A 20592-nucleotide genomic window follows, 5' to 3' on the forward strand; every position below is an offset into this window, starting at 1 on the left:
TGCTATGCAAAGCTGTGATCGTATAGTGGTTAGTACTTCACGTTGTGGCCGTGACAACCCAGGTTCGAATCCTGGTCACAGCATTTGTACCGAACACAACACAAAACAAAGTTCTTGTTATTTTAGAAAAGTTCAAAACGATTTCAGTTATTTGAATAAAGAATTTTAAAACCTTCACGACTTAAATATTAATAAGAAATGGAAAACAGCTATATTTTAAAGAAGTAACAAAAGTATAAAAAAATCAAAACAACTGCGTCGACCGGGAGTCGAACCCGGAACTAGTGCTTGGAAGGCACCAATGCTAACCGTTACACCATCGACGCGTCGTTAGAACCGGATTGTAAAATCCAAGAATTAGTAATTACCTCTTATATAACAAAGTCGAACAATACACGAAATTACAATTATGGGTTGCGCAAGCAGAGTGGCGCAGCGGAAGCGTGCTGGGCCCATAACCCAGAGGTCGATGGATCGAAACCATCCTCTGCTAAGCAAAGCTGTGATCGTATAGTGGTTAGTACTTCACGTTGTGGCCGTGACAACCCAGGTTCGAATCCTGGTCACAGCATTTGTACCAACACAACACAACACAAAACAAAGTTCTTGTTATTTTAGAAAAAATTTAAAATGACTTCAGTTATTTAAATAAAAAAATTTAAAACCTTTACGACTTAAATATTAATAAGAAATGGAAAACAGCTATATTTTAAAGAAGTAACAAAAGTATAAAAAAATCAAAACATCTGCGTCGACCGGGAGTCGAACCCGGAACTAGTGCTTGGAAGGCACCAATGCTAACCGTTACACCATCGACGCTTCTTTAGAACCGGATTGTAAAATCCAACAATTAGTAATTACCTCTTATATAACAAAGTCGAACAATACACAAAATTACAATTTTGGGTTGCGCAAGCAGAGTGGCGCAGCGGAAGCGTGCTGGGCCCATAACCCAGAGGTCGATGGATCGAAACCATCCTCTGCTAAGCAAAGCTGTGATCGTATAGTGGTTAGTACTTCACGTTGTGGCCGTGACAACCCAGGTTCGAATCCTGGTCACAGCAATTTACCGAACACAAAACAAGGTTCTTGATATTTCAGAAAAGTTCAAAACGATTTAAGTTATTTGAATAAAGAATTTTAAAACCTTCACGACTTAAATATTAATAAGAAATGGAAAACAGCTATATTTTAATGAATTAACAAAAGTATGAAAAAATCAAAAAATCTGCGTCGACCGGGAGTCGAACCCGGAACTAGTGCTTGGAAGGCACCAATGCTAACCGTTACACCATCGACGCTTCTTTAGACCCGGATTGTAAAATCCAAGAATTAGTAATTACCTCTTATATAACAAAGTCGAACAATACACAAAATTACAATTTTGGGTTGCGCAAGCAGAGTGGCGCAGCGGAAGCGTGCTGGGCCCATAACCCAGAGGTCGATGGATCGAAACCATCCTCTGCTAAGCAAAGCTGTGATCGTATAGTGGTTAGTACTTCACGTTGTGGCCGTGACAACCCAGGTTCGAATCCTGGTCACAGCATTTGTACCAAACACAACACAACACAACACAACACAACACAAAACAAAGTTCTTGTTATTTTAGAAAAAAATTAAAATGACTTCAGTTATTTAAATAAAAAAATTTAAAACCTTTACGACTTAAATATTAATAAGAAATGGAAAACAGCTATATTTTAAAGAAGTAACAAAAGTATAAAAAAATCAAAACATCTGCGTCGACCGGGAGTCGAACCCGGAACTAGTGCTTGGAAGGCACCAATGCTAACCGTTACACCATCGACGCTTCTTTAGAACCGGATTGTAAAATCCAACAGTTAGTAATTACCTCTTATATAATAAGTCGAACAATACACAAAATTACAATTTTGGGTTGCGCAAGCAGAGTGGCGCAGCGGAAGCGTGCTGGGCCCATAACCCAGAGGTCGATGGATCGAAACCATCCTCTGCTAAGCAAAGCTGTGATCGTATAGTGGTTAGTACTTCACGTTGTGGCCGTGACAACCCAGGTTCGAATCCTGGTCACAGCAATTTACCGAACACAAAACAAGGTTCTTGATATTTCAGAAAAGTTCAAAACGATTTAAGTTATTTGAATAAAGAATTTTAAAACCTTCACGACTTAAATATTAATAAGAAATGGAAAACAGCTATATTTTAATGAATTAACAAAAGTATAAAAAAATCAAAAAATCTGCGTCGACCGGGAGTCGAACCCGGAACTAGTGCTTGGAAGGCACCAATGCTAACCGTTACACCATCGACGCTTCTATAGAACCGGATTGTAAAATCCAAGAATTAGTATTTACCTCTTATATAACAAAGTCGAACAATACACAAAATTACACTTGGGTTGCGCAAGCAGAGTGGCGCAGCGGAAGCGTGCTGGGCCCATAACCCAGAGGTCGATGGATCGAAACCATCCTCTGCTAAGCAAAGCTGTGATCGTATAGTGGTTAGTACTTCACGTTGTGGCCGTGACAACCCAGGTTCGAATCCTGGTCACAGCAATTTACCGAACACAAAACAAGGTTCTTGATATTTCAGAAAAGTTCAAAACGATTTAAGTTATTTGAATAAAGAATTTTAAAACCTTCACGACTTAAATATTAATAAGAAATGGAAAACAGCTATATTTTAATGAATTAACAAAAGTATAAAAAAATCAAAAAATATGCGTCGACCGGGAGTCGAACCCGGAACTAGTGCTTGGAAGGCACCAATGCTAACCGTTACACCATCGACGCTTCGTTAGAACCGGATTGTAAAATCCAACAATTAGTAATTACCTCTTATATAACAAAGTCGAACAATACACAAAATTACAATTTTGGGTTGCGCAAGCAGAGTGGCGCAGCGGAAGCGTGCTGGGCCCATAACCCAGAGGTCGATGGATCGAAACCATCCTCTGCTAAGCAAAGCTGTGATCGTATAGTGGTTAGTACTTCACGTTGTGGCCGTGACAACCCAGGTTCGAATCCTGGTCACAGCAATTTACCGAACACAAAACAAGGTTCTTGATATTTCAGAAAAGTTCAAAACGATTTCAGTTATTTGAATAAAGAATTTTAAAACCTTCACGACTTAAATATTAATAAGAAATGGAAAACAGCTATATTTTAATGAATTAACAAAAGTATAAAAAAATCAAAAAATCTGCGTCGACCGGGAGTCGAACCCGGAACTAGTGCTTGGAAGGCACCAATGCTAACCGTTACACCATCGACGCTTCGTTAGAACCGGATTGTAAAATCCAACAATTAGTAATTACCTCTTATATAACAAAGTCGAACAATACACAAAATTACAAATTTGGGTTGCGCAAGCAGAGTGGCGCAGCGGAAGCGTGCTGGGCCCATAACCCAGAGGTCGATGGATCGAAACCATCCTCTGCTATGCAAAGCTGTGATCGTATAGTGGTTAGTACTTCACGTTGTGGCCGTGACAACCCAGGTTCGAATCCTGGTCACAGCATTTGTACCGAACACAACACAAAACAAAGTTCTTGTTATTTTAGAAAAGTTCAAAACGATTTCAGTTATTTGAATAAAAAAGTTTAAAACATTCACGACTTAAATATTAATAAGAAATGGAAAACAGCTATATTTTAAAGAAGTAACAAAAGTATAAAAAAATCAAAACAACTGGGTCGACCGGGAGTCGAACCCGGAACTAGTGCTTGGAAGGCACCAATGCTAACCGTTACACCATCGACGCTTCGTTAGAACCGGATTGTAAAATCCAACAATTAGTAATTACCTCTTATATAACAAAGTCGAACAATACACGAAATTACAATTATGGGTTGCGCAGGCAGAGTGGCGCAGCGGAAGCGTGCTGGGCCCATAACCCAGAGGTCGATGGATCGAAAACATCCTCTGCTAAGCAAAGCTGTGATCGTATAGTGGTTAGTACTTCACGTTGGGGCCGTGACAACCCAGGTTCGAATCCTGGTCACAGCATTTGTACCGAACACAACACAACACAAAACAAAGTTCTTGTTATTTTAGAAAAAATTTAAAATGACTTCAGTTATTTAAATAAAAAAATTTAAAACCTTTACGACTTAAATATTAATAAGAAATGGAAAACAGCTATATTTTAAAGAAGTAACAAAAGTATAAAAAAATCAAAACATCTGCGTCGCCCGGGAGTCGAACCCGGAACTAGTGCTTGGAAGGCACCAATGCTAACCGTTACACCATCGACGCTTCTTTAGAACCGGATTGTAAAATCCAACAATTAGTAATTACCTCTTATATAACAAAGTCGAACAATACACAAAATTACAATTTTAGGTTGCGCAAGCAGAGTGGCGCAGCGGAAGCGTGCTGGGCCCATAACCCAGAGGTCGATGGATCGAAACCATCCTCTGCTAAGCAAAGCTGTGATCGTATAGTGGTTAGTACTTCACGTTGTGGCCGTGACAACCCAGGTTCGAATCCTGGTCACAGCAATTTTACCGAACACAAAACAATGTTCTTGATATTTTAGAACAATTCAAAATGACTTCAGTTATTTAAATAAAAAAAATTAAAACCTTCACGACTTAAATATTAATAAGAAATGGAAAACAGCTATATTTTAAAGAAGTAACAAAAGAATAAAAAAATCAAAACATCTGCGTCGACCGGGAGTCGAACCCGGAACTAGTGCTTGGAAGGCACCAATGCTAACCGTTACACCATCGACGCTTGTTTAGAACCGGATTGTAAAATCCAACAATTAGTAATTACCTCTTATATAACAAAGTCGAACAATACACAAAATTACAATTTTGGGTTGCGCAAGCAGAGTGGCGCAGCGGAAGCGTGCTGGGCCCATAACCCAGAGGTCGATGGATCGAAACCATCCTCTGCTATGCAAAGCTGTGATCGTATAGTGGTTAGTACTTCACGTTGTGGCCGTGACAACCCAGATTCGAATCCTGGTCGCAGCATTTGTACCGAACACAAAACAATGTTCTTGATATTTTAGAAAAATTTAAAATGACTTCAGTTATTTAAATAAAAAAATTTAAAACCTTTACGACTTAAATATTAATAAGAAATGGAAAACAGCTATATTTTAATGAATTAACAAAAGTATAAAATAATCAAAACATCTGCGTCGACCGGGAGTCGAACCCGGAACTAGTGCTTGGAAGGCACCAATGCTAACCGTTACACCATCGACGCTTCGTTAGAAACGGATTGTAAAATCCAACAATTAGTAATTACCTCTTATATAACAAAGTCGAACAATACACGAAATTACAATTATGAGTTGCGCAAGCAGAGTGGCGCAGCGGAAGCGTGCTGGGCCCATAACCCAGAGGTCGATGGATCGAAACCATCCTCTGCTATGCAAAGCTGTGATCGTATAGTGGTTAGTACTTCACGTTGTGGCCGTGACAACCCAGGTTCGAATCCTGGTCACAACACAACACAACACAACACAAAACAAAGTTCTTGTTATTTTAGAAAAATTTAAAATGACTTCAGTTATTTAAATAAAAAAATTTAAAACCTTTACGACTTAAATATTAATAAGAAATGGAAAACAGCTATATTTTAATGAATTAACAAAAGTATAAAAAAATCAAAAAATCTGCGTCGACCGTGAGTCGAACCCGGAACTAGTGCTTGGAAGGCACCAATGCTAACCGTTACACCATCGACGCTTCGTTAGAACCGGATTGTAAAATCCAACAATTAGTAATTACCTCTTATATAACAAAGTCGAACAATACACGAAATTACAATTATGAATTGCGCAAGCAGAGTGGCGCAGCGGAAGCGTGCTGGGCCCATAACCCAGAGGTCGATGGATCGAAACCATCCTCTGCTATGCAAAGCTGTGATCCTATAGTGGTTAGCATTTCACGTTGTTGCCGTGACAACCCAGGTTCGAATCCTGGTCACAGCATTTGTACCGAACACAACACAACACAAAACAAAGTTCTTGTTATTTTAGAAAAATTTAAAATGACTTCAGTTATTTAAATAAAAAAATTTAAAACCTTTACGACTTAAATATTAATAATAAATGGAAAACAGCTATATTTTAATGAATTAACAAAAGTATAAAAAAATCAAACAATCTGCGTCGACCGGGAGTCGAACCCGGAACTAGTGCTTGGAAGGCACCAATGCTAACCGTTACACCATCGACGCTTCGTTAGAAACGGATTGTAAAATCCAACAATTAGTAATTACCTCTTATATAACAAAGTCGAACAATACAAGAAATTACAATTATGGGTTGCGCAAGCAGAGTGGCGCAGCGGAAGCGTTCATGGTTCCATAAACCAGAGGTCGATGGATCGAAACCATCCTCTCCTAAGCAAAGCTGTGATCGTATAGTGGTTAGTACTTCACGTTGTGGCCGTGACAACCCAGGTTCGAATCCTGGTCACAGCAATTTTACCGACCACAAAACAATGTTCTTGATATTTTAGAACAATTTAAAATGACTTCAGTTATTTAAATAAAAAAAATAAAACCTTCACGACTTAAATATTAATAAGAAATGGAAAACAGCTATATTTTAAAGAAGTAACAAAAGTATAAAAAAATCAAAACATCTGCGTCGACCGGGAGTCGAACCCAGAACTAGTGCTTGGAAGGCACCAATGCTAACCGTTACACCATCGACGCTTCGTTAGAACCGGATTGTAAAATCCAACAATTAGTAATTACCTCTTATATAACAAAGTCGAACAATACACGAAATTACAATTATGGGTTGCGCAAGCAGAGTGGCGCAGCGGAAGCGTGCTGGGCCCATAACCCAGAGGTCGATGGATCGAAACCATCCTCTGCTATGCAAAGCTGTGATCGTATAGTGGTTAGTACTTCACGTTGTGGCCGTGACAACCCAGGTTCGGATCCTGGTCACAGCATTTTTACCGAACACAACACAAAACAAGGTTCTTGTTATTTTAGAAAAATTTAAAATGACTTCAGTTATTTAAATAAAAAAATTTAAAACCTTTACGACTTAAATATTAATAAGAAATGGAAAACAGCTATATTTTAAAGAAGTAACAAAAGTATAAAAAAAATCAAAACATCTGCGTCGACCGGGAGTCGAACCCGGAACTAGTGCTTGGAAGGCACCAATGCTAACCGTTACACCATCGACGCTTCTGTAGAACCGGATTGTAAAATCCAACAATTAGTAATTACCTCTTATATAACAAAGTCGAACAATACACAAAATTACAATTTTGGGTTGCGCAAGCAGAGTGGCGCAGCGGAAGCGTGCTGGGCCCATAACCCAGAGGTCGATGGATCGAAACCATCCTCTCCTATGCAAAGCTGTGATCGTATAGTGGTTAGTACTTCACGTTGTAGCCGTGACAACCCAGGTTCGAATCCTGGTCACAGCAGTTGTACCGAACTGTACCGAACACAAAACAAAGTTCTTGTTGTTTTAAAAAAATTCAAAATGATTTCAGTTATTCAAATAAAAAACTATAAAACCTTTAGGACTATAGTAATAAGAAATGGAAAACAGCTATATTTTAAAGAAGTAACAAAAGTATAAAAAAATCAAAACATCTGCGTCGACCGGGAATCAAACCCGAAACTAGTGCTTGGAAGGCACCAATGCTAACCGTTACACCATCGACGCTTCGTTAGAACCTGTTTGTAAAATTTAATAAATAGTAATTACCCAAAAAGATCCAAGATTCACAAAGCCATTTTATATGCTTAACCACATCACGGATGTAATAACTTAATTCGAATTAAGGGTTGTGCACATTCACCTATTAATTACCACTGGTCTGAAACATTTACCTGCTTCGCCCTTTTACGAATTGCGTGCTGTGAACACACACTGTACCGTTGAACAGTAATCTTTTACGTACTGCCTCGGGCTATTTATCTGAACAGAGGATACTACGCGTTTGTATATAGGTTTGCTGATAATAAGAGCTTGAAAATAACTTTTTCATAGACCTAAATTAAATGTGATTTTTAATTGTTAAACTGTATTGGCGAAGTTAAATGCTTCGCTTATGTTACATTCATAGAATATATTACGGATTAGCGAAAAGACTGCATTGGATTGCGGTCTTTACGTTTTGTGGTTGGCTCATTTGTCAAAATGTATGTATTAAGTAAATGTGTCCAGCAAGGAATGTTACGTGAAGTTAATTACTTTATTTTTAGCCGAGCACACAGCACAGAAAACAGTTGAACAAAAAGTCTACTTTGGGAAGAGAATTATACTTATTTCCAGAAGCAAATCAACAAAATAAACGTAAGTTGTTACTCATATACCTCTATATTTAAAGTAATGAATTAATGTAACTTGCTTTCATCTCGCGTGGCCGGAAAACGACATTTGCTATAACATGTGTTTTGTTTCATACACCTCCTGCCAGCTTACGAATTATCGTATGTTGTTTTAAACAAATAACAACGGTCCATGGGAGTTATGAGGATACGGTTTTATAATTATTTGAATATTCCTTTATAACTACCATATGTGACAAGGAAATAGTATGAAAAGGTGTCCCATCTTTCCCACTCTACTACATAACCATAAACATCTTTCTGGACTGTGCATGCTTTTTTCACTGTATGGCTGACGAGCAGCTGAGATAGAAATGAATTAATTATTTACATGATTGTCAATTTAGATGTTCCAACATTTCCTGACACTGGGGCAAAAACGTCATTAAACTCTAGCTGCAATAAAAGAGGGCTTGTTTTTCTAAAAACACATAAAACAGGTAAAAGGTGTGAGTAATGTAAATCAATATGTACTGAATTAGTTTTCTAATTCATCATCAACTGGCTGTGAACATTAAAACTGCAAAATATGACATCCTTATTTGTTTTATGAAGATACATAATGAATAGTAATTAAGTTCTTCTTTCGATACCTTTGTTTTTTAAATACCATGATTTTCGTTAACGTTTTCGAAGACATGAAAAATGTTATGTAAAGTAAAGAAGACGATAACTTGGTCATGGATATCATACAGCTAGTCCAAATATATAAGTATTCATGTGTAAAACAGTATCTGTGTGTAAAATATAAAAGTATCTATGTGTAAAATAAATAAGTTTAGTACTATAGGGGACGATATCACACTTTTAGTACATAATGGCCAAATATCCTGATGGTTTTTTAAACAATTAACAACGGTATATGGAAATCGTGAGGATACGGTTTAATAATTTCCCGAATGTTCTTTGTTTACCACCAAGTTGGACGAGAAATTGAAAGAAAAGGTGCCCTATCTTCCCCTACCCTAATATATCTATGTGTGAAACATATAAAGTATCTTTATGCAATTGCAGGTAGCACGACACTCACCAACATCATACTAAGATATGCAGAGAAACATAAGCTAGTGGTTGGCTTACCATTAGAAAGACATTGGGAGTTGGCTGGATATCCAGCCTTATTTAATCGACAGCTTATTGTTCCACATCTGCCAAAGTATGATGTGCTTTGTCATCATTTCAGGTAAAAATATTAAACCTAACTATAGTTTACTATATGATTAAGCTTATGAGAACATTGTTTGTTTAGCAGCAATATTGTTTTTACCCTAATTCTTACGTTAGCAAAAAAAACACACAGTCCAGAAAGAGGTTTATAGTTATATAGCAGAGTGGGGAAGATGGGACACCTTTTCATACTATTTTCTTGTCCCATTTGGTAGTTATAAAATAATATTCAGATAATTATAAAACCGTATCCTCACAACTCCTTTAGACTGATATTAATTGTTTAAAATACGATCAGAATATTTAAATATTATGTGCTAAAGGTGCCCCATCTTTCCCCACCTTAATATATGTTGTTTTACCACGTAGAGTGGCCATTATCATTTATATATTTAAAAATTTAAGACTCATTTAAATTTTTAGATACCACCACCAAGATGTAACAAAGGCAGTTAATAGCAATGCTTTAAGAATCACCCTGCTGAGAGAACCTGGTGACTGTTTTGAATCTGGATTTGCATTTTTTCGGGATTGGCCTTATCCTGCCTGGTTTACCGATCCTACAGATGAAAAAAGTTTGGTGGAATTTATATCAAATCCCAAAGGATATTACAATAGATCGACACCATGGCATTTTAGAGCAAAAAATTACATGGCATTTGACTTAGGTATGTAGTTGACTAAACGTAACTTGATCTATACTCGCGTGGCCAGATAACGATAGTTGTTATAGCACGGGTGTTCCGTTTCATACACCTCGTGCCAGCTTACGAGTTACTACATATATACCTCTTGTGGGTGATACTTTTTCTGTCTGTCTGACAATTTAGACAAACCATTAGTGACCACTGGGTTAGAGCAATTACCATGAAGTGTATTGCCCAACGACACATACGCCCACAATGGTAGCAGCGACAAGCCCACAACATTTTACTTCTGGGTTAATGGCAGGTCTCGTTACCGCTGCTCCGGGCATAAGTGTGCATTATTTTGCATAAGTTATATACACACACACTATACATTGAATGTATATTACAGTTTTACCGATTAACTAACTCAACTTAATGGTTCCCAAGTCTTGGCTGGGACCCATTTTCCAATTTTAAAAAATATATTTCTGTCATTAAAGTATTACAAACCTGGGTCTCAACATTGTTTTGAGTTTGGCTGTGGGCTAATCAACTAATTCTAATCATTTTGATTTTATTTAAATACAGGATTTGATAATGAAAGGAATGACATCAGTTACAGTAAAGGTATAATACAACAAATGGAAAATAATTTTGATTTGGTATTGATTACTGAAAGAATGGACGAATCTTTAATTTTGTTAAAAGGTAATGTCTTAATATCGTATAAAAAGATTAAGATTATGAATATGAACGTAACCCGCTCTATCTTTGGGTCAGAAAACGACAGTCCCTATAACACGGGTGTTCTGTTTCATACAACTTGTGCCAGCTTACAAGTTACCAAGTATGTTACTATGTGTGCAATTGTTTTTTTTATGTGTGGCTGATAATTTGGACAACCCATTAGCGACCACTGGGTTGGGGAAATTGCCATTAAGTGTTTTTCCCAGGGACACATACCCCCACAACAGTAGACGAGCCTTGATTAGAATATGTTTAAAAGATGTTTGTAAACTCTTTGTATTTGTAGATAAACTTTGCATGGAAGATTATGAAGATATTGTTTATCTTCGGCTTAAAGTTCGTCATAATTCTTCTCGACGAAAACTTTCTGCTGAAACTAAAGACAAAATTTTGCAGTGGAATTACCTGGACGAAAGACTTTATGATTTCTTCAACAAAACTCTTGACAAAAAGGTAAGTGAAGCAGTGTGTTTCAATCGCAAAGTTTGTTCATTATTTAATCTCAGGATGATGCTTTTTTTCGAAATTAGTTTCTGTCTTCAGCAACGTTTTTTTGATAAATTTATGCCCGCTTTGATCTTATGATAGTAGAGTGGGGAAACATGGGAAACTATTTTCTCGTCCAATTTGATACTAAATAAAGAATTCAAAGAATGTTTAAACAATCAAGATGTTTGTATATTATATGCTAAAGGTGTCCCGACTTTCCCCACCTTAGTATAGATGTTAATTTGAACAGCTTTGTAAACATGAATACCAATGTCTGAATTCTGAAAACTAAGTAAGTATTTTTCTACTCTTATCATTAAAATAAAAACGAAATGTGTTTTTTAAAGAAACTTAACTTCTGCTTACTAGATTTCTGAGTATGGAACACTTAGAATGAAAAATGAATTACAGATTTTTAGAAGTCACCTCGAAGCTGCTGCAAAAAGGTTAGTAGACCTTATCTGAATCATATTCTAGTTTTAATATTATAATAATAATAATAACTTAATTTGTCTCTCCGATTACGGTAGCGAAAATTTAGAAACATTTTAAACGAAAAGACAGGATATAGCGAAAAAACAACAGTTGTTAAAACACGCTTACAGTTAAAACATATTTACGTTTAGTTGGAAGAAAAGAAGCGTGGTCCTACACCTAGCAGACAAACAATTAACAAGTTATTTATGTTTAATTACTTTAAACTTTAAAGTCCAATAGGATCAAATATGTGTGTAAAGACACAACCCGTTCACATAATAAAGACTGATTTTAAACCAAAACCAGATTTAAATTCGTTTAAAGTAACTGCAACAGCGTAAAAACAAATTAGCAAACATTTTTGTAGCTTTAAACAGATTATACAACTTGCCAGGTGCATTTTATATTATGATCAATTTGACATGAAGCCGTGGATAAGCCGCATTAAGCTGCGTGATAATGCTGGAGCTCACTGTGAACAACTTACATGGGGAGAGGTAACTTTATTGTAGTAGAGAAAAGTTAAACACATTTTTATTCTATTTTTTCGTCTCATTTGGTAGTAAACAAAAAATTTTTTAATAATCATAAAACCGCATTCTCGGGACTTTCATAGACCGTTGTTAATTGTTTAAAACACGATCAGAGTATTTGGATATTATGCGCTATAAGAGCGTCACATCTTCTACTACTCTACTATATTAATATTAAGATTTGTTTTACCATGTTTTTCCCCAGGTAAAATATGGAGATTATTTGCGGAAAAAGCAACAGAAATATTCTGGAGAAGGTCGTGTGCATCAGCCTTCATATGGTGAATTAAAAAGAATGTTAAATGAAGCTCAAAAAGCAGTTATTGGATCAAAGTGAAAATATTATAACCACAAAATGCGTATTTTCCTAATCTCAACCCAAATAACTAGATAACTGGTATATTGATCGCTGTTGTTGCTTGTCCGGTGCCTTTCCGAAGTGGTTATTGCGCAAAACGTGATCACGAACGAAGAGACAGTATACGTTTAGCAACCGCAATAAATTCACGTTTATATAGTGGGGGGAAAGATGGGAGAACTTTCATTCTATTTTTTCAATCCATTTGGTTGTAAACAAAGAACATTTAAAGAATTAAAGGTGTCCCATCTAAAGGTGTCCCATCTTTCCCCACCCTACTACATTGTTACTGGTTACAAGTTAAATTCCAACCACTATTGCAAAACATACGTTTCATTTTTCAGTGAACTTAAAAAGAAAATTTCTCATTCTATTAATAAACTTGTTTGCTGTGATATTGACTTCCATTGCCTACATATAAAACGCAACCCCCGAGCCTACGTTTCTCTTAAACTAGAGATTCCGGTTTTACAAGCTATGCTGAATTATTCCGAAATTGATAACAGAGCACGCTGAACGTAGCAGTGGCAGGAGCTCAAGTTTGTATATGATATATATTCGTTCAGCAATAAGTAGGTATATTTGTACAGCAGTCTACTTAGTAATTTTGGTCTAAAAGCGTTATAGGAAAAAATACAGCTTCCTAATACAGCTCTGTGCTTATTCAGATATATGGAATCATTCACTCTTACTTAAAAGTTGATTAAAATAGTGTTTTTACTTGGTTCGTAAAAGTTTACCGATATGAGCACTCTGCCTACATGTTACGGTAAAAGGAGTCCCAGCTTTTACGTGCATAATTTAAAAATTCTCCTCTTTCTGTTGTATTTGTTTAAATGGAGCGACGGTAAGTGCCACAGTTTTGTTCTTTATTGCTACAAGCTTTTGTTTAGACTATACGAACCGCCACCGTTACTAACATGGGGAGCCCTCCGGCGCATTTGTAATGTGTTTGTGATTATTACTTACACGCTTCACGCGTGATATAATTTCTCATAACGCCTAAGTACTCTCAGTATATAAAAAAGTTATTAAAATAGTAGGGTGGGAGAAGATGGGACACCTTTTCATTCAAAATTATCGTCCAATTTGTAAGTAAACAAAGAATATTCAAAGAATTATAAAACCGTATTCACACGACTCCCATAGACCGCTGTGAATTGTTTAAAACACGATTATAATATTTAGATATTATATGTGCTAAAGGTGTCCCATTTTCTCCACAGTACTGTATTGTTAATATGACTAACAATTTAGACAACGCATGAACTATTAACCTTATGGTGATAGACAGACGTGCTAACCACTTTGCCACAGCATCGTACAAGATATTTTAGCCACAAGGTTAAACAAACTGTATAGAAGTATAGTAGGATGGGGAAAGATGGGATCTTTTCAATCTATCTATCATTCTATTTAGTAAACAAAAAGCATTCAGAGAAAGACAAAATCGCAGCATCACGACTCACATACACCGTTATTAATTGTTTAAAACACGATCAGGATATTTAGGTATTATGTGCTAAATGTGTCCCATCTTCCCCCACCCTACTATATTTTAGTAAAGTAAAATTAAATGGTTTGGAGCAAAATTTGCAATGATAAACCATGCACGAACTGCGTTTAACAGGTTGATAACATTTTATTACAAAACTTTTTCTCAGCACTTACCTGCGTTATGTGCAATGCATCTTCAAATCATCTGTGTAATTTAAACGGAATTACTGAAAACTGTTCAAATCCGCAGGTAAAAATTAAGAGAGCTCATATACGGTTGATGTTTATATGTACAACGTCCGGGTTTTGAAACTGCTCATAGTACGCTAGTGATATAGGACTGAACCTGTTGGTTTATAAGCGTTTCTACATATCCGAATTTTAAATCATTATGTAGTACTCTGGGGTAAGACGGGACACCTTCAGAACATAATATCTAAAAATCATGACCGTGTTTTAAACAATTAACAACGGTTTATGGAAGTCATAAGGATACGTTTTATAATTCTTTGGATATTCTTTGTTTACTACCAAATAGGACAAGTAAATAGGATAAAAAGGTGTCCTATTTTGCCCCACCTTCTTATTACACTATAATGATATTCTTCTCTGTAACGTGTCTTTCCCTGTATATGATTGTATGCTATTTGAGAGCTTTATATTACCTTCGTACACGAAGGACGTGTGCTACACAGAGATTCGGGAGAACGGTGGTGTACATTTCATTCGAAAGGGCTGCATGCAAGCACATTCATGTCAAGTTCAAATGAATCAAAACTTCGCAAATACCGGCAATACACGATGCAACTCTGGCCGTGAGAATTCACTATGTCATCATTGTTGCGCTCATGATAACTGTAACATAGCTAAAGTACCGGAACCTCGTGGAAAAAGTTCGTATTTATACTTTGATATTATTTAAACATAATAAAACTGCGTCCACGGCAACTTGGTAATTTTACATTCGCAAACCGTTGTGAAATATTCTGTGTGTAAAATATTCAAAAGTTAAAAATATGCAAAGGGTATACACAACTTTAAAAACAGTACCCATATACGTCTTCACGTTTAAAATATTTCTAAATCTTCGCTACCGTAATCCACGGGCCAATATAGTTATTATTAAAGGCACAAAAGTAACTGTTTATTACAATTTGCTTTCAAATTTTCAGACATGTCGTGCTTGCAATCGTTCCCATTGTGCCGGGAGTCTTGGTACATTGAACGAAACGGATTCGTTCGTCGAGGCCGCATTTATCATTGTCATTGTGACTGGGTGTGTGAAACTGAAAATGATTGTTGCACAGATTATTCCGATATATGCAAAGGTAAATGATACTTAAAATATAGTAGGGTAGGGGAAGATTTTTTTTCATAATGTATTGCTTAAAATTTAGACAACCTATGAGAGACAAATGGGTCAAAATAATTGCAGAAAAGTTTCTTACCCTATGACACACACGCCCATAATAGTAGCAGCATCAAGCTTCCAGTCTATAATTAAGTCCCGTAAAATAAATAAAAAAAATGACCCAGTTTACCCCCATACCTCATTTTATCCCACATTGTCAATTTTAAGTGTCCCACTTTACCTCATATCTTACTTTACCCCACATGCTCAATTTCAAATGTCCCACTGTTCTCCATGTCTCACTTTACCCCTCATTGTTAATTTAAAGTGTCCCACTTTACCCCGTACCTAATTTCACACTACATTCTTAACTTCTAATCGCCTTCTTCATACTAAAGGAACTCTACCGCCAAGCCTCAGTTTTTATTCAAGAAGCAGAAACGAAATTTCAAGCACTGATGCTGGTATACTACCTCTCAGATGCTTTTCTTGCTCGAACGCTGCAACAAATGAACAATGCAATTCCGAAGGGCAGATTGTAGAATGCTTACCGAATCAGGTATCCCAAGCAAGCATTAATGATTTGTATTTAGCACTAGTAAACAATCCTTGCCTTTATAACAACTAACGTATATGGTCACTAATGAGCTGTCCAAATTATCAGCCACACATGAAAAAATGAAAAATCCAAAAAAACACCTACGAAGTAACATACACGGTAACTATTGTAAGCTAGTACGAGGTGTAGGAACCCGTATAACCACTAGCCTTTACCCGCTTACTAATAACCCCTAAATACCAACCTCGAACACTTTCCACTGGTCTATTAGGTAACGTACTGGAGAATTCTTCAGTATTTCCTATGTGTTATATAGTACTACGGGGTACAATGGGTCAATATATAGTACTGTGGGGTAAGACAGGGCCCCTTCAGCACATATTACCAAATATCCTGATCATGTTTTAAACAATTAACAACGGTATATGAGAGTCGTAAGGATACGGTTTTATAATTCTTCAAATCCTATTCGTTTACAACAAAGTAGGACAAGAAAATAGAATGTAAAGGTGTCCCATCTCCCCCACCCTATTATATTATAACATTATTATTAAATGTGGCCAGAGATCGTGCTACAGTGAAGTCCGCACAGGTGGTGGTCAAAGAAGAATTTCGAAAGGTTGTAAACAACAGCATGCTTGTGACGTTTTGCAACAGCAAGCATCCATGTGCGGGTACAACCAGCCCTGCGTATCGTGCTGTGAAATAAACTACTGCAATATTTTTCTATCTACTCGGTCCAAAAACTTTAGTAAGTTATTGTTTAGATCTTTAAATTTACACGTAATAATTTTTATTTGGAGTAGGGTGGGGGAAGATGGGACACTTTTAGCACATAACATTAAATATACTGATCGTGTTTTGAGGTCGTCCAAATGGCACGAGAAAATAGAATAAAATTGTGTCCCATCTTTCCCCATCATGCTTTATATAAATTCCTGTGGCGGGTCAAACTGTACTACTAATATATAAACAAACCAGATTAGGAATGCAAAACATGCTTATCCACAATGCAACTACTGTTACTTTCTATTCTATGTGGGTGAGGTCCCACAGCGTGGTACACCATTGGTCCTAGGATTGGCCCATTACCCCAACACACGGGGTGCTACCATATATTCACCCACCGTATTTACAAATACTGTTGCAAGTTCACTTTTGTTTCTATTAAAATTCTAACTTGATAATAATTAAACATATATGGCTTGTTTGTCTGCTCGATTTAACGACCACGCCTATTTTCTTACAACTAAATATAAATATGTTTTTAACTGTAAGCGTGTTTTAACAACTATTGTTTTGTCGCTATATCCTGTCTTTTCATTTAAAATATTTCTTCATCCTCGCTACCGTAATCAAAATGACAAATAAAGTTATTATTATAGGTTCATCTTGCCTTGTAAAGTTTCCTGGATTCCCACAATGTAAAAGACCTTCCCTATCTCGAGCAACAAGAACCCAATCATTTACCGGTTGTACTTGTGACGCAGAATGCAAACACTTTCGTTCATGTTGTGATGACTATGAGCAGCTCTGTGAAAGTATGTAACAAACGTCTTGGTCATAATTTTTGTTTTAAGTCCGTACTTTAGTCATAATTTTTGTTTCAAAACTTTATTTTCGTTTTAAATCTTTTTTTTATTTTCTTTAAATACTCTCGAAATTTTAGATTGATAATGTTGTTTTAACTAATTACGTGAGTTGTTTACCATAACCACTGTTGTTTGAAAGATATAGTAGGGTGGGGGAAGATGGGACACCTTAAGCACATAATTAATATCCCAATATTCTGTCCATCTTTTAAACAATTAACAACTGGCTGTGGTATAGTCGCGAGGACATAGGCTTTCCGTTACTTTTGCTACTAGGCATATAATGTTAATCTTTTAGCGGCTAATCTAGTATAAAAACGTAGTCTATTTCCGACGTCTACTAACCGGGCGGACTAGTACACCGTATGAGCCGCTAAACAAATATTTGTTTAAAGTTTTTAACGAACATTTTAACTTCGTTTAAAGTTTTAAGGGACGTTTTGGATTTGTATAAGAATTTTAAGAAACGTTATAACGAACTTTCTCATACGATGTTCAATGATTTGTTTATTTTATTTTGCAGGCGATGAAACAGACAATATGTCTTGGATATTTTCAGAGATTGAATCTCTCCAACCAAGCCAACAAACTGTTATTGAAGAAACGTCTGGAAGCCGCAATATATTTGGTCATCTTGGCGAAGTTTCGTCTCATTCCCGTTTTGGTGGAAATAGGTTCCAAGCTCGAGCTATACCTTAATGTCCATGCGGTTACTTCACAAATTTAGCCACAATTTTTATGTATGTGCTACACTTCATGCTTGTTTTGAAGCAACTGTTTCGTTGAGATCATTTTTTTCTCATAGATTTAGTTGTTGTAGCGCAATATAAAGTAGGGTGGGGGAAGATGGGACATCTTTTCAATCTATTTCTTGTTTCATTTGGTAGTAAACAAAGATCATTCAAAGAATTATAAAACCGCATCCTTCCGACTCGCATAGGCCGTTTTTAATTGTTGAAAACTCAATACTTATGTATTATGTGCTAAAGGTGTCCCATCTTACCTCTATTCTCCTATAGCTATAATTGTGTCGTTTTAATTTTAGGTAATTCAGTTTTGTCGGATTAGTAACAGAACCGAGTGGTCCCTAATAGATTGGGTAAATTGTCTGCAATAACATTAAAATAATTATTTGGTACAAGGTGTGAAACAGAACACCCGTGTTAAAACTCTATCGTTGCCCCGCCAAGCAAGGAAAATAGAAGTTATAGGCGGTTGGGGAACATGGAACACCTTTATACACTATTTTCCCATTTGGTAGTAAACAAAGAACATTCAAAGAACTATAAAACCGTAATCCCACGACTTCCATAAACCGTTGTTAATTGTTTAAAACACGATCAGGATTTTTGGATATTATGTGATAAAGGTCTCCTATCTTCCCACTCTGCCATATACTAATTTATTTAACCTTAAAAATATTACAAAGTAAACTCCCCTTGGTAAATATTCCTATTTTAAAAATTATTTTGTAAAACCCATTAATTTATAACTAATTGTGTGCTATTTAATTGTAAAATGAATGAAATGATGTTTCAACGTACATTTTTGTTTGAACTAACTTCAACGTTTTTAATATTAAAACTTAATGAATAATAAATAACTTGTGATATTTTGACGTCATTTTAAAGTTATAAGCGAAAAAACTCATGGCATCACCCCGGAACCTTTTGATTTTCAAAGCATGGGAAAATATATGCTAAGAATTCCAATGTGGCAACTAAGGTTTAGTGTATGTAAGACCGAAAAATATCGCATATACTATAGTAGGGTGGGGAAATGGGACACATTTCTTTCTTTTTTCTCGTCCCATTTGATAGTAAACAAAGAACATTCAAAGAATTATAAAACCGTATCCGCACGACTCCCATAGACGTTTGTTATTTGTTTAAAACACGATCAGGATATTTAGATATTATGTGCTAAAGGTGTCTTGTCTTACCCCAGAGTACTATATATATTACTATACCTTGCGTCATTGAATGAAGGTTAGTAAAATAAACCTAATTTTGAAATCCAAATATCGTAAAGGTTGTCGAACTGCAGGCCTGGCGGTCGCTGACATCTGACGTTGGGCTTATATGCTTACATTGCTACTCGTAAAATTTTACATACGGTAGTCAAAAAGAAACGAGTATACTTAGTCATAACTTTAACAGTTTTATTGCCAAGAAGAGAATACCTTTTCCCTATATACGAAAAAGGCAACTTGAAGAAGGAACCTTATCGTTTATTGATTCGGTCTAAGGTTTAATTTTTATTTAAAGTTATTTGAAAGCGGTCAAAACATTGCTTTGCAAAATAAACGTAAACTTTTATTGCCAGATAAAAATATATAGCTCTGCCATTACTGGAAATGAGAATTTATGTAATGTGTCGTAATGCTTTAAATTCCTTAACATTCATTTAATATTCATATGTTTAAACTTGTCTTAAAATAACACTTAAAAATTTGTTTCTGTAAACGCACATTATTAAAGCAATCTTTAAATATTATGATTAAATTTAGCATACGAATACATAAGTATTATTACACAACTAACACTTAAAAGGAATTTAGAAACAATTGAAATTAGAACTATATAGTAAAAATAATATTTACCTATCATTACATTTATTGCTGAGTAAGTAATAACATGATATTTAATGCCGGGTTCGTATATTAGCATTCCAAATCGCAGCAAAGGCCAGTCATAAAACAGGAATTCTAGCGCGCAGTTTATATTATAGTAGGGTGGGGAAAGATGGGACAACTTTAGCACATAATATCCTGATCGTGTTTTAAACAAAACAACGCTCTATGGGAGTCGTGAGGATACGGTTTTATAATTCTTTGAATGTTCTTTGTTTACTGCCAAATGGGACGAGAAAATCGAATGAAGAA

At 36.0% G+C, this 20592-nt stretch overlaps 2 protein-coding genes and 39 non-coding genes across 42 annotated transcripts; 25 read left to right on the plus strand and 16 right to left on the minus strand.

Moving 5' to 3' along the window:
* The first annotated feature begins 11 nt into the window (after nucleotides 1-11).
* Trnah-gug (transfer RNA histidin (anticodon GUG)) lies at nucleotides 12-83 on the plus strand. Its single transcript has one exon. It is a non-coding gene; the product is annotated as a tRNA-His (tRNA).
* Nucleotides 84-254: 171 nt separating this feature from the next.
* Nucleotides 255-326, minus strand: Trnag-ucc (transfer RNA glycine (anticodon UCC)). Its single transcript has one exon. It is a non-coding gene; the product is annotated as a tRNA-Gly (tRNA).
* A 95-nt stretch (nucleotides 327-421) lies between these two features.
* Trnam-cau (transfer RNA methionine (anticodon CAU)) lies at nucleotides 422-493 on the plus strand. Its single transcript has one exon. It is a non-coding gene; the product is annotated as a tRNA-Met (tRNA).
* A 6-nt stretch (nucleotides 494-499) lies between these two features.
* Nucleotides 500-571, plus strand: Trnah-gug (transfer RNA histidin (anticodon GUG)). The gene has a single exon. It is a non-coding gene; the product is annotated as a tRNA-His (tRNA).
* Nucleotides 572-747: 176 nt separating this feature from the next.
* On the minus strand, nucleotides 748-819 carry Trnag-ucc (transfer RNA glycine (anticodon UCC)). The gene has a single exon. It is a non-coding gene; the product is annotated as a tRNA-Gly (tRNA).
* Nucleotides 820-914: 95 nt separating this feature from the next.
* Trnam-cau (transfer RNA methionine (anticodon CAU)) lies at nucleotides 915-986 on the plus strand. The gene has a single exon. It is a non-coding gene; the product is annotated as a tRNA-Met (tRNA).
* A 6-nt stretch (nucleotides 987-992) lies between these two features.
* Nucleotides 993-1064, plus strand: Trnah-gug (transfer RNA histidin (anticodon GUG)). The gene has a single exon. It is a non-coding gene; the product is annotated as a tRNA-His (tRNA).
* Nucleotides 1065-1229: 165 nt separating this feature from the next.
* Trnag-ucc (transfer RNA glycine (anticodon UCC)) lies at nucleotides 1230-1301 on the minus strand. The gene has a single exon. It is a non-coding gene; the product is annotated as a tRNA-Gly (tRNA).
* A 95-nt stretch (nucleotides 1302-1396) lies between these two features.
* On the plus strand, nucleotides 1397-1468 carry Trnam-cau (transfer RNA methionine (anticodon CAU)). The gene has a single exon. It is a non-coding gene; the product is annotated as a tRNA-Met (tRNA).
* A 6-nt stretch (nucleotides 1469-1474) lies between these two features.
* Trnah-gug (transfer RNA histidin (anticodon GUG)) lies at nucleotides 1475-1546 on the plus strand. Its single transcript has one exon. It is a non-coding gene; the product is annotated as a tRNA-His (tRNA).
* A 192-nt stretch (nucleotides 1547-1738) lies between these two features.
* Trnag-ucc (transfer RNA glycine (anticodon UCC)) lies at nucleotides 1739-1810 on the minus strand. Its single transcript has one exon. It is a non-coding gene; the product is annotated as a tRNA-Gly (tRNA).
* Nucleotides 1811-1904: 94 nt separating this feature from the next.
* Trnam-cau (transfer RNA methionine (anticodon CAU)) lies at nucleotides 1905-1976 on the plus strand. Its single transcript has one exon. It is a non-coding gene; the product is annotated as a tRNA-Met (tRNA).
* Nucleotides 1977-1982: 6 nt separating this feature from the next.
* Nucleotides 1983-2054, plus strand: Trnah-gug (transfer RNA histidin (anticodon GUG)). Its single transcript has one exon. It is a non-coding gene; the product is annotated as a tRNA-His (tRNA).
* Nucleotides 2055-2219: 165 nt separating this feature from the next.
* Nucleotides 2220-2291, minus strand: Trnag-ucc (transfer RNA glycine (anticodon UCC)). The gene has a single exon. It is a non-coding gene; the product is annotated as a tRNA-Gly (tRNA).
* Nucleotides 2292-2384: 93 nt separating this feature from the next.
* Trnam-cau (transfer RNA methionine (anticodon CAU)) lies at nucleotides 2385-2456 on the plus strand. Its single transcript has one exon. It is a non-coding gene; the product is annotated as a tRNA-Met (tRNA).
* Nucleotides 2457-2462: 6 nt separating this feature from the next.
* Trnah-gug (transfer RNA histidin (anticodon GUG)) lies at nucleotides 2463-2534 on the plus strand. The gene has a single exon. It is a non-coding gene; the product is annotated as a tRNA-His (tRNA).
* Nucleotides 2535-2699: 165 nt separating this feature from the next.
* Nucleotides 2700-2771, minus strand: Trnag-ucc (transfer RNA glycine (anticodon UCC)). The gene has a single exon. It is a non-coding gene; the product is annotated as a tRNA-Gly (tRNA).
* A 95-nt stretch (nucleotides 2772-2866) lies between these two features.
* Trnam-cau (transfer RNA methionine (anticodon CAU)) lies at nucleotides 2867-2938 on the plus strand. Its single transcript has one exon. It is a non-coding gene; the product is annotated as a tRNA-Met (tRNA).
* A 6-nt stretch (nucleotides 2939-2944) lies between these two features.
* Trnah-gug (transfer RNA histidin (anticodon GUG)) lies at nucleotides 2945-3016 on the plus strand. Its single transcript has one exon. It is a non-coding gene; the product is annotated as a tRNA-His (tRNA).
* A 165-nt stretch (nucleotides 3017-3181) lies between these two features.
* On the minus strand, nucleotides 3182-3253 carry Trnag-ucc (transfer RNA glycine (anticodon UCC)). The gene has a single exon. It is a non-coding gene; the product is annotated as a tRNA-Gly (tRNA).
* A 95-nt stretch (nucleotides 3254-3348) lies between these two features.
* Trnam-cau (transfer RNA methionine (anticodon CAU)) lies at nucleotides 3349-3420 on the plus strand. The gene has a single exon. It is a non-coding gene; the product is annotated as a tRNA-Met (tRNA).
* Nucleotides 3421-3426: 6 nt separating this feature from the next.
* Trnah-gug (transfer RNA histidin (anticodon GUG)) lies at nucleotides 3427-3498 on the plus strand. The gene has a single exon. It is a non-coding gene; the product is annotated as a tRNA-His (tRNA).
* Nucleotides 3499-3669: 171 nt separating this feature from the next.
* Trnag-ucc (transfer RNA glycine (anticodon UCC)) lies at nucleotides 3670-3741 on the minus strand. Its single transcript has one exon. It is a non-coding gene; the product is annotated as a tRNA-Gly (tRNA).
* Nucleotides 3742-3914: 173 nt separating this feature from the next.
* On the plus strand, nucleotides 3915-3986 carry Trnap-ggg (transfer RNA proline (anticodon GGG)). Its single transcript has one exon. It is a non-coding gene; the product is annotated as a tRNA-Pro (tRNA).
* Nucleotides 3987-4163: 177 nt separating this feature from the next.
* Trnag-ucc (transfer RNA glycine (anticodon UCC)) lies at nucleotides 4164-4235 on the minus strand. Its single transcript has one exon. It is a non-coding gene; the product is annotated as a tRNA-Gly (tRNA).
* A 95-nt stretch (nucleotides 4236-4330) lies between these two features.
* On the plus strand, nucleotides 4331-4402 carry Trnam-cau (transfer RNA methionine (anticodon CAU)). The gene has a single exon. It is a non-coding gene; the product is annotated as a tRNA-Met (tRNA).
* Nucleotides 4403-4408: 6 nt separating this feature from the next.
* Nucleotides 4409-4480, plus strand: Trnah-gug (transfer RNA histidin (anticodon GUG)). The gene has a single exon. It is a non-coding gene; the product is annotated as a tRNA-His (tRNA).
* A 166-nt stretch (nucleotides 4481-4646) lies between these two features.
* Nucleotides 4647-4718, minus strand: Trnag-ucc (transfer RNA glycine (anticodon UCC)). Its single transcript has one exon. It is a non-coding gene; the product is annotated as a tRNA-Gly (tRNA).
* Nucleotides 4719-4813: 95 nt separating this feature from the next.
* Trnam-cau (transfer RNA methionine (anticodon CAU)) lies at nucleotides 4814-4885 on the plus strand. Its single transcript has one exon. It is a non-coding gene; the product is annotated as a tRNA-Met (tRNA).
* Nucleotides 4886-5129: 244 nt separating this feature from the next.
* Nucleotides 5130-5201, minus strand: Trnag-ucc (transfer RNA glycine (anticodon UCC)). Its single transcript has one exon. It is a non-coding gene; the product is annotated as a tRNA-Gly (tRNA).
* A 95-nt stretch (nucleotides 5202-5296) lies between these two features.
* On the plus strand, nucleotides 5297-5368 carry Trnam-cau (transfer RNA methionine (anticodon CAU)). The gene has a single exon. It is a non-coding gene; the product is annotated as a tRNA-Met (tRNA).
* Nucleotides 5369-5614: 246 nt separating this feature from the next.
* On the minus strand, nucleotides 5615-5686 carry Trnag-ucc (transfer RNA glycine (anticodon UCC)). Its single transcript has one exon. It is a non-coding gene; the product is annotated as a tRNA-Gly (tRNA).
* Nucleotides 5687-5781: 95 nt separating this feature from the next.
* On the plus strand, nucleotides 5782-5853 carry Trnam-cau (transfer RNA methionine (anticodon CAU)). The gene has a single exon. It is a non-coding gene; the product is annotated as a tRNA-Met (tRNA).
* Nucleotides 5854-6107: 254 nt separating this feature from the next.
* Nucleotides 6108-6179, minus strand: Trnag-ucc (transfer RNA glycine (anticodon UCC)). Its single transcript has one exon. It is a non-coding gene; the product is annotated as a tRNA-Gly (tRNA).
* Nucleotides 6180-6353: 174 nt separating this feature from the next.
* Nucleotides 6354-6425, plus strand: Trnah-gug (transfer RNA histidin (anticodon GUG)). Its single transcript has one exon. It is a non-coding gene; the product is annotated as a tRNA-His (tRNA).
* A 165-nt stretch (nucleotides 6426-6590) lies between these two features.
* Nucleotides 6591-6662, minus strand: Trnag-ucc (transfer RNA glycine (anticodon UCC)). The gene has a single exon. It is a non-coding gene; the product is annotated as a tRNA-Gly (tRNA).
* A 95-nt stretch (nucleotides 6663-6757) lies between these two features.
* Nucleotides 6758-6829, plus strand: Trnam-cau (transfer RNA methionine (anticodon CAU)). The gene has a single exon. It is a non-coding gene; the product is annotated as a tRNA-Met (tRNA).
* Nucleotides 6830-7079: 250 nt separating this feature from the next.
* Trnag-ucc (transfer RNA glycine (anticodon UCC)) lies at nucleotides 7080-7151 on the minus strand. The gene has a single exon. It is a non-coding gene; the product is annotated as a tRNA-Gly (tRNA).
* Nucleotides 7152-7569: 418 nt separating this feature from the next.
* On the minus strand, nucleotides 7570-7641 carry Trnag-ucc (transfer RNA glycine (anticodon UCC)). The gene has a single exon. It is a non-coding gene; the product is annotated as a tRNA-Gly (tRNA).
* Nucleotides 7642-7902: 261 nt separating this feature from the next.
* Nucleotides 7903-13104, plus strand: LOC149731424 (galactosylceramide sulfotransferase-like). Of its 2 annotated transcripts, none has more exons than XM_089884120.1 (10): nucleotides 7903-8120; nucleotides 8184-8274; nucleotides 8657-8749; nucleotides 9324-9492; nucleotides 9900-10144; nucleotides 10694-10813; nucleotides 11139-11305; nucleotides 11711-11787; nucleotides 12186-12315; nucleotides 12557-13104. In XM_089884120.1, exons 1-10 carry the CDS (start codon nucleotides 8019-8021, stop codon nucleotides 12686-12688), a joined length of 1326 nt encoding a protein of 441 aa, XP_089740246.1. In that variant the 5' UTR covers nucleotides 7903-8018; the 3' UTR covers nucleotides 12689-13104. The 2 variants fall into 2 exon arrangements, with proteins under 2 accessions (XP_089740246.1, XP_089740247.1); XM_089884121.1 differs by having other exon boundaries at nucleotides 7904-8120; nucleotides 12213-12315.
* A 144-nt stretch (nucleotides 13105-13248) lies between these two features.
* LOC149731425 (uncharacterized) lies at nucleotides 13249-19490 on the plus strand. Its single transcript, XM_089884123.1, has 8 exons — nucleotides 13249-13556; nucleotides 14374-14456; nucleotides 14886-15099; nucleotides 15379-15534; nucleotides 15956-16116; nucleotides 16681-16867; nucleotides 17502-17657; nucleotides 18232-19490. The coding sequence occupies exons 1-8, from the start codon at nucleotides 13454-13456 to the stop codon at nucleotides 18405-18407; spliced, it is 1236 nt and encodes a 411-aa protein (XP_089740249.1). The 5' UTR covers nucleotides 13249-13453; the 3' UTR covers nucleotides 18408-19490.
* The last annotated feature ends 1102 nt before the right edge of the window (nucleotides 19491-20592 follow it).

Source organism: Ciona robusta, chromosome 9 (genome assembly GCF_009617815.1).
Source record: "Ciona robusta chromosome 9, ASM961781v2".
Lineage (NCBI taxonomy): Eukaryota > Metazoa > Chordata > Ascidiacea > Phlebobranchia > Cionidae > Ciona > Ciona robusta.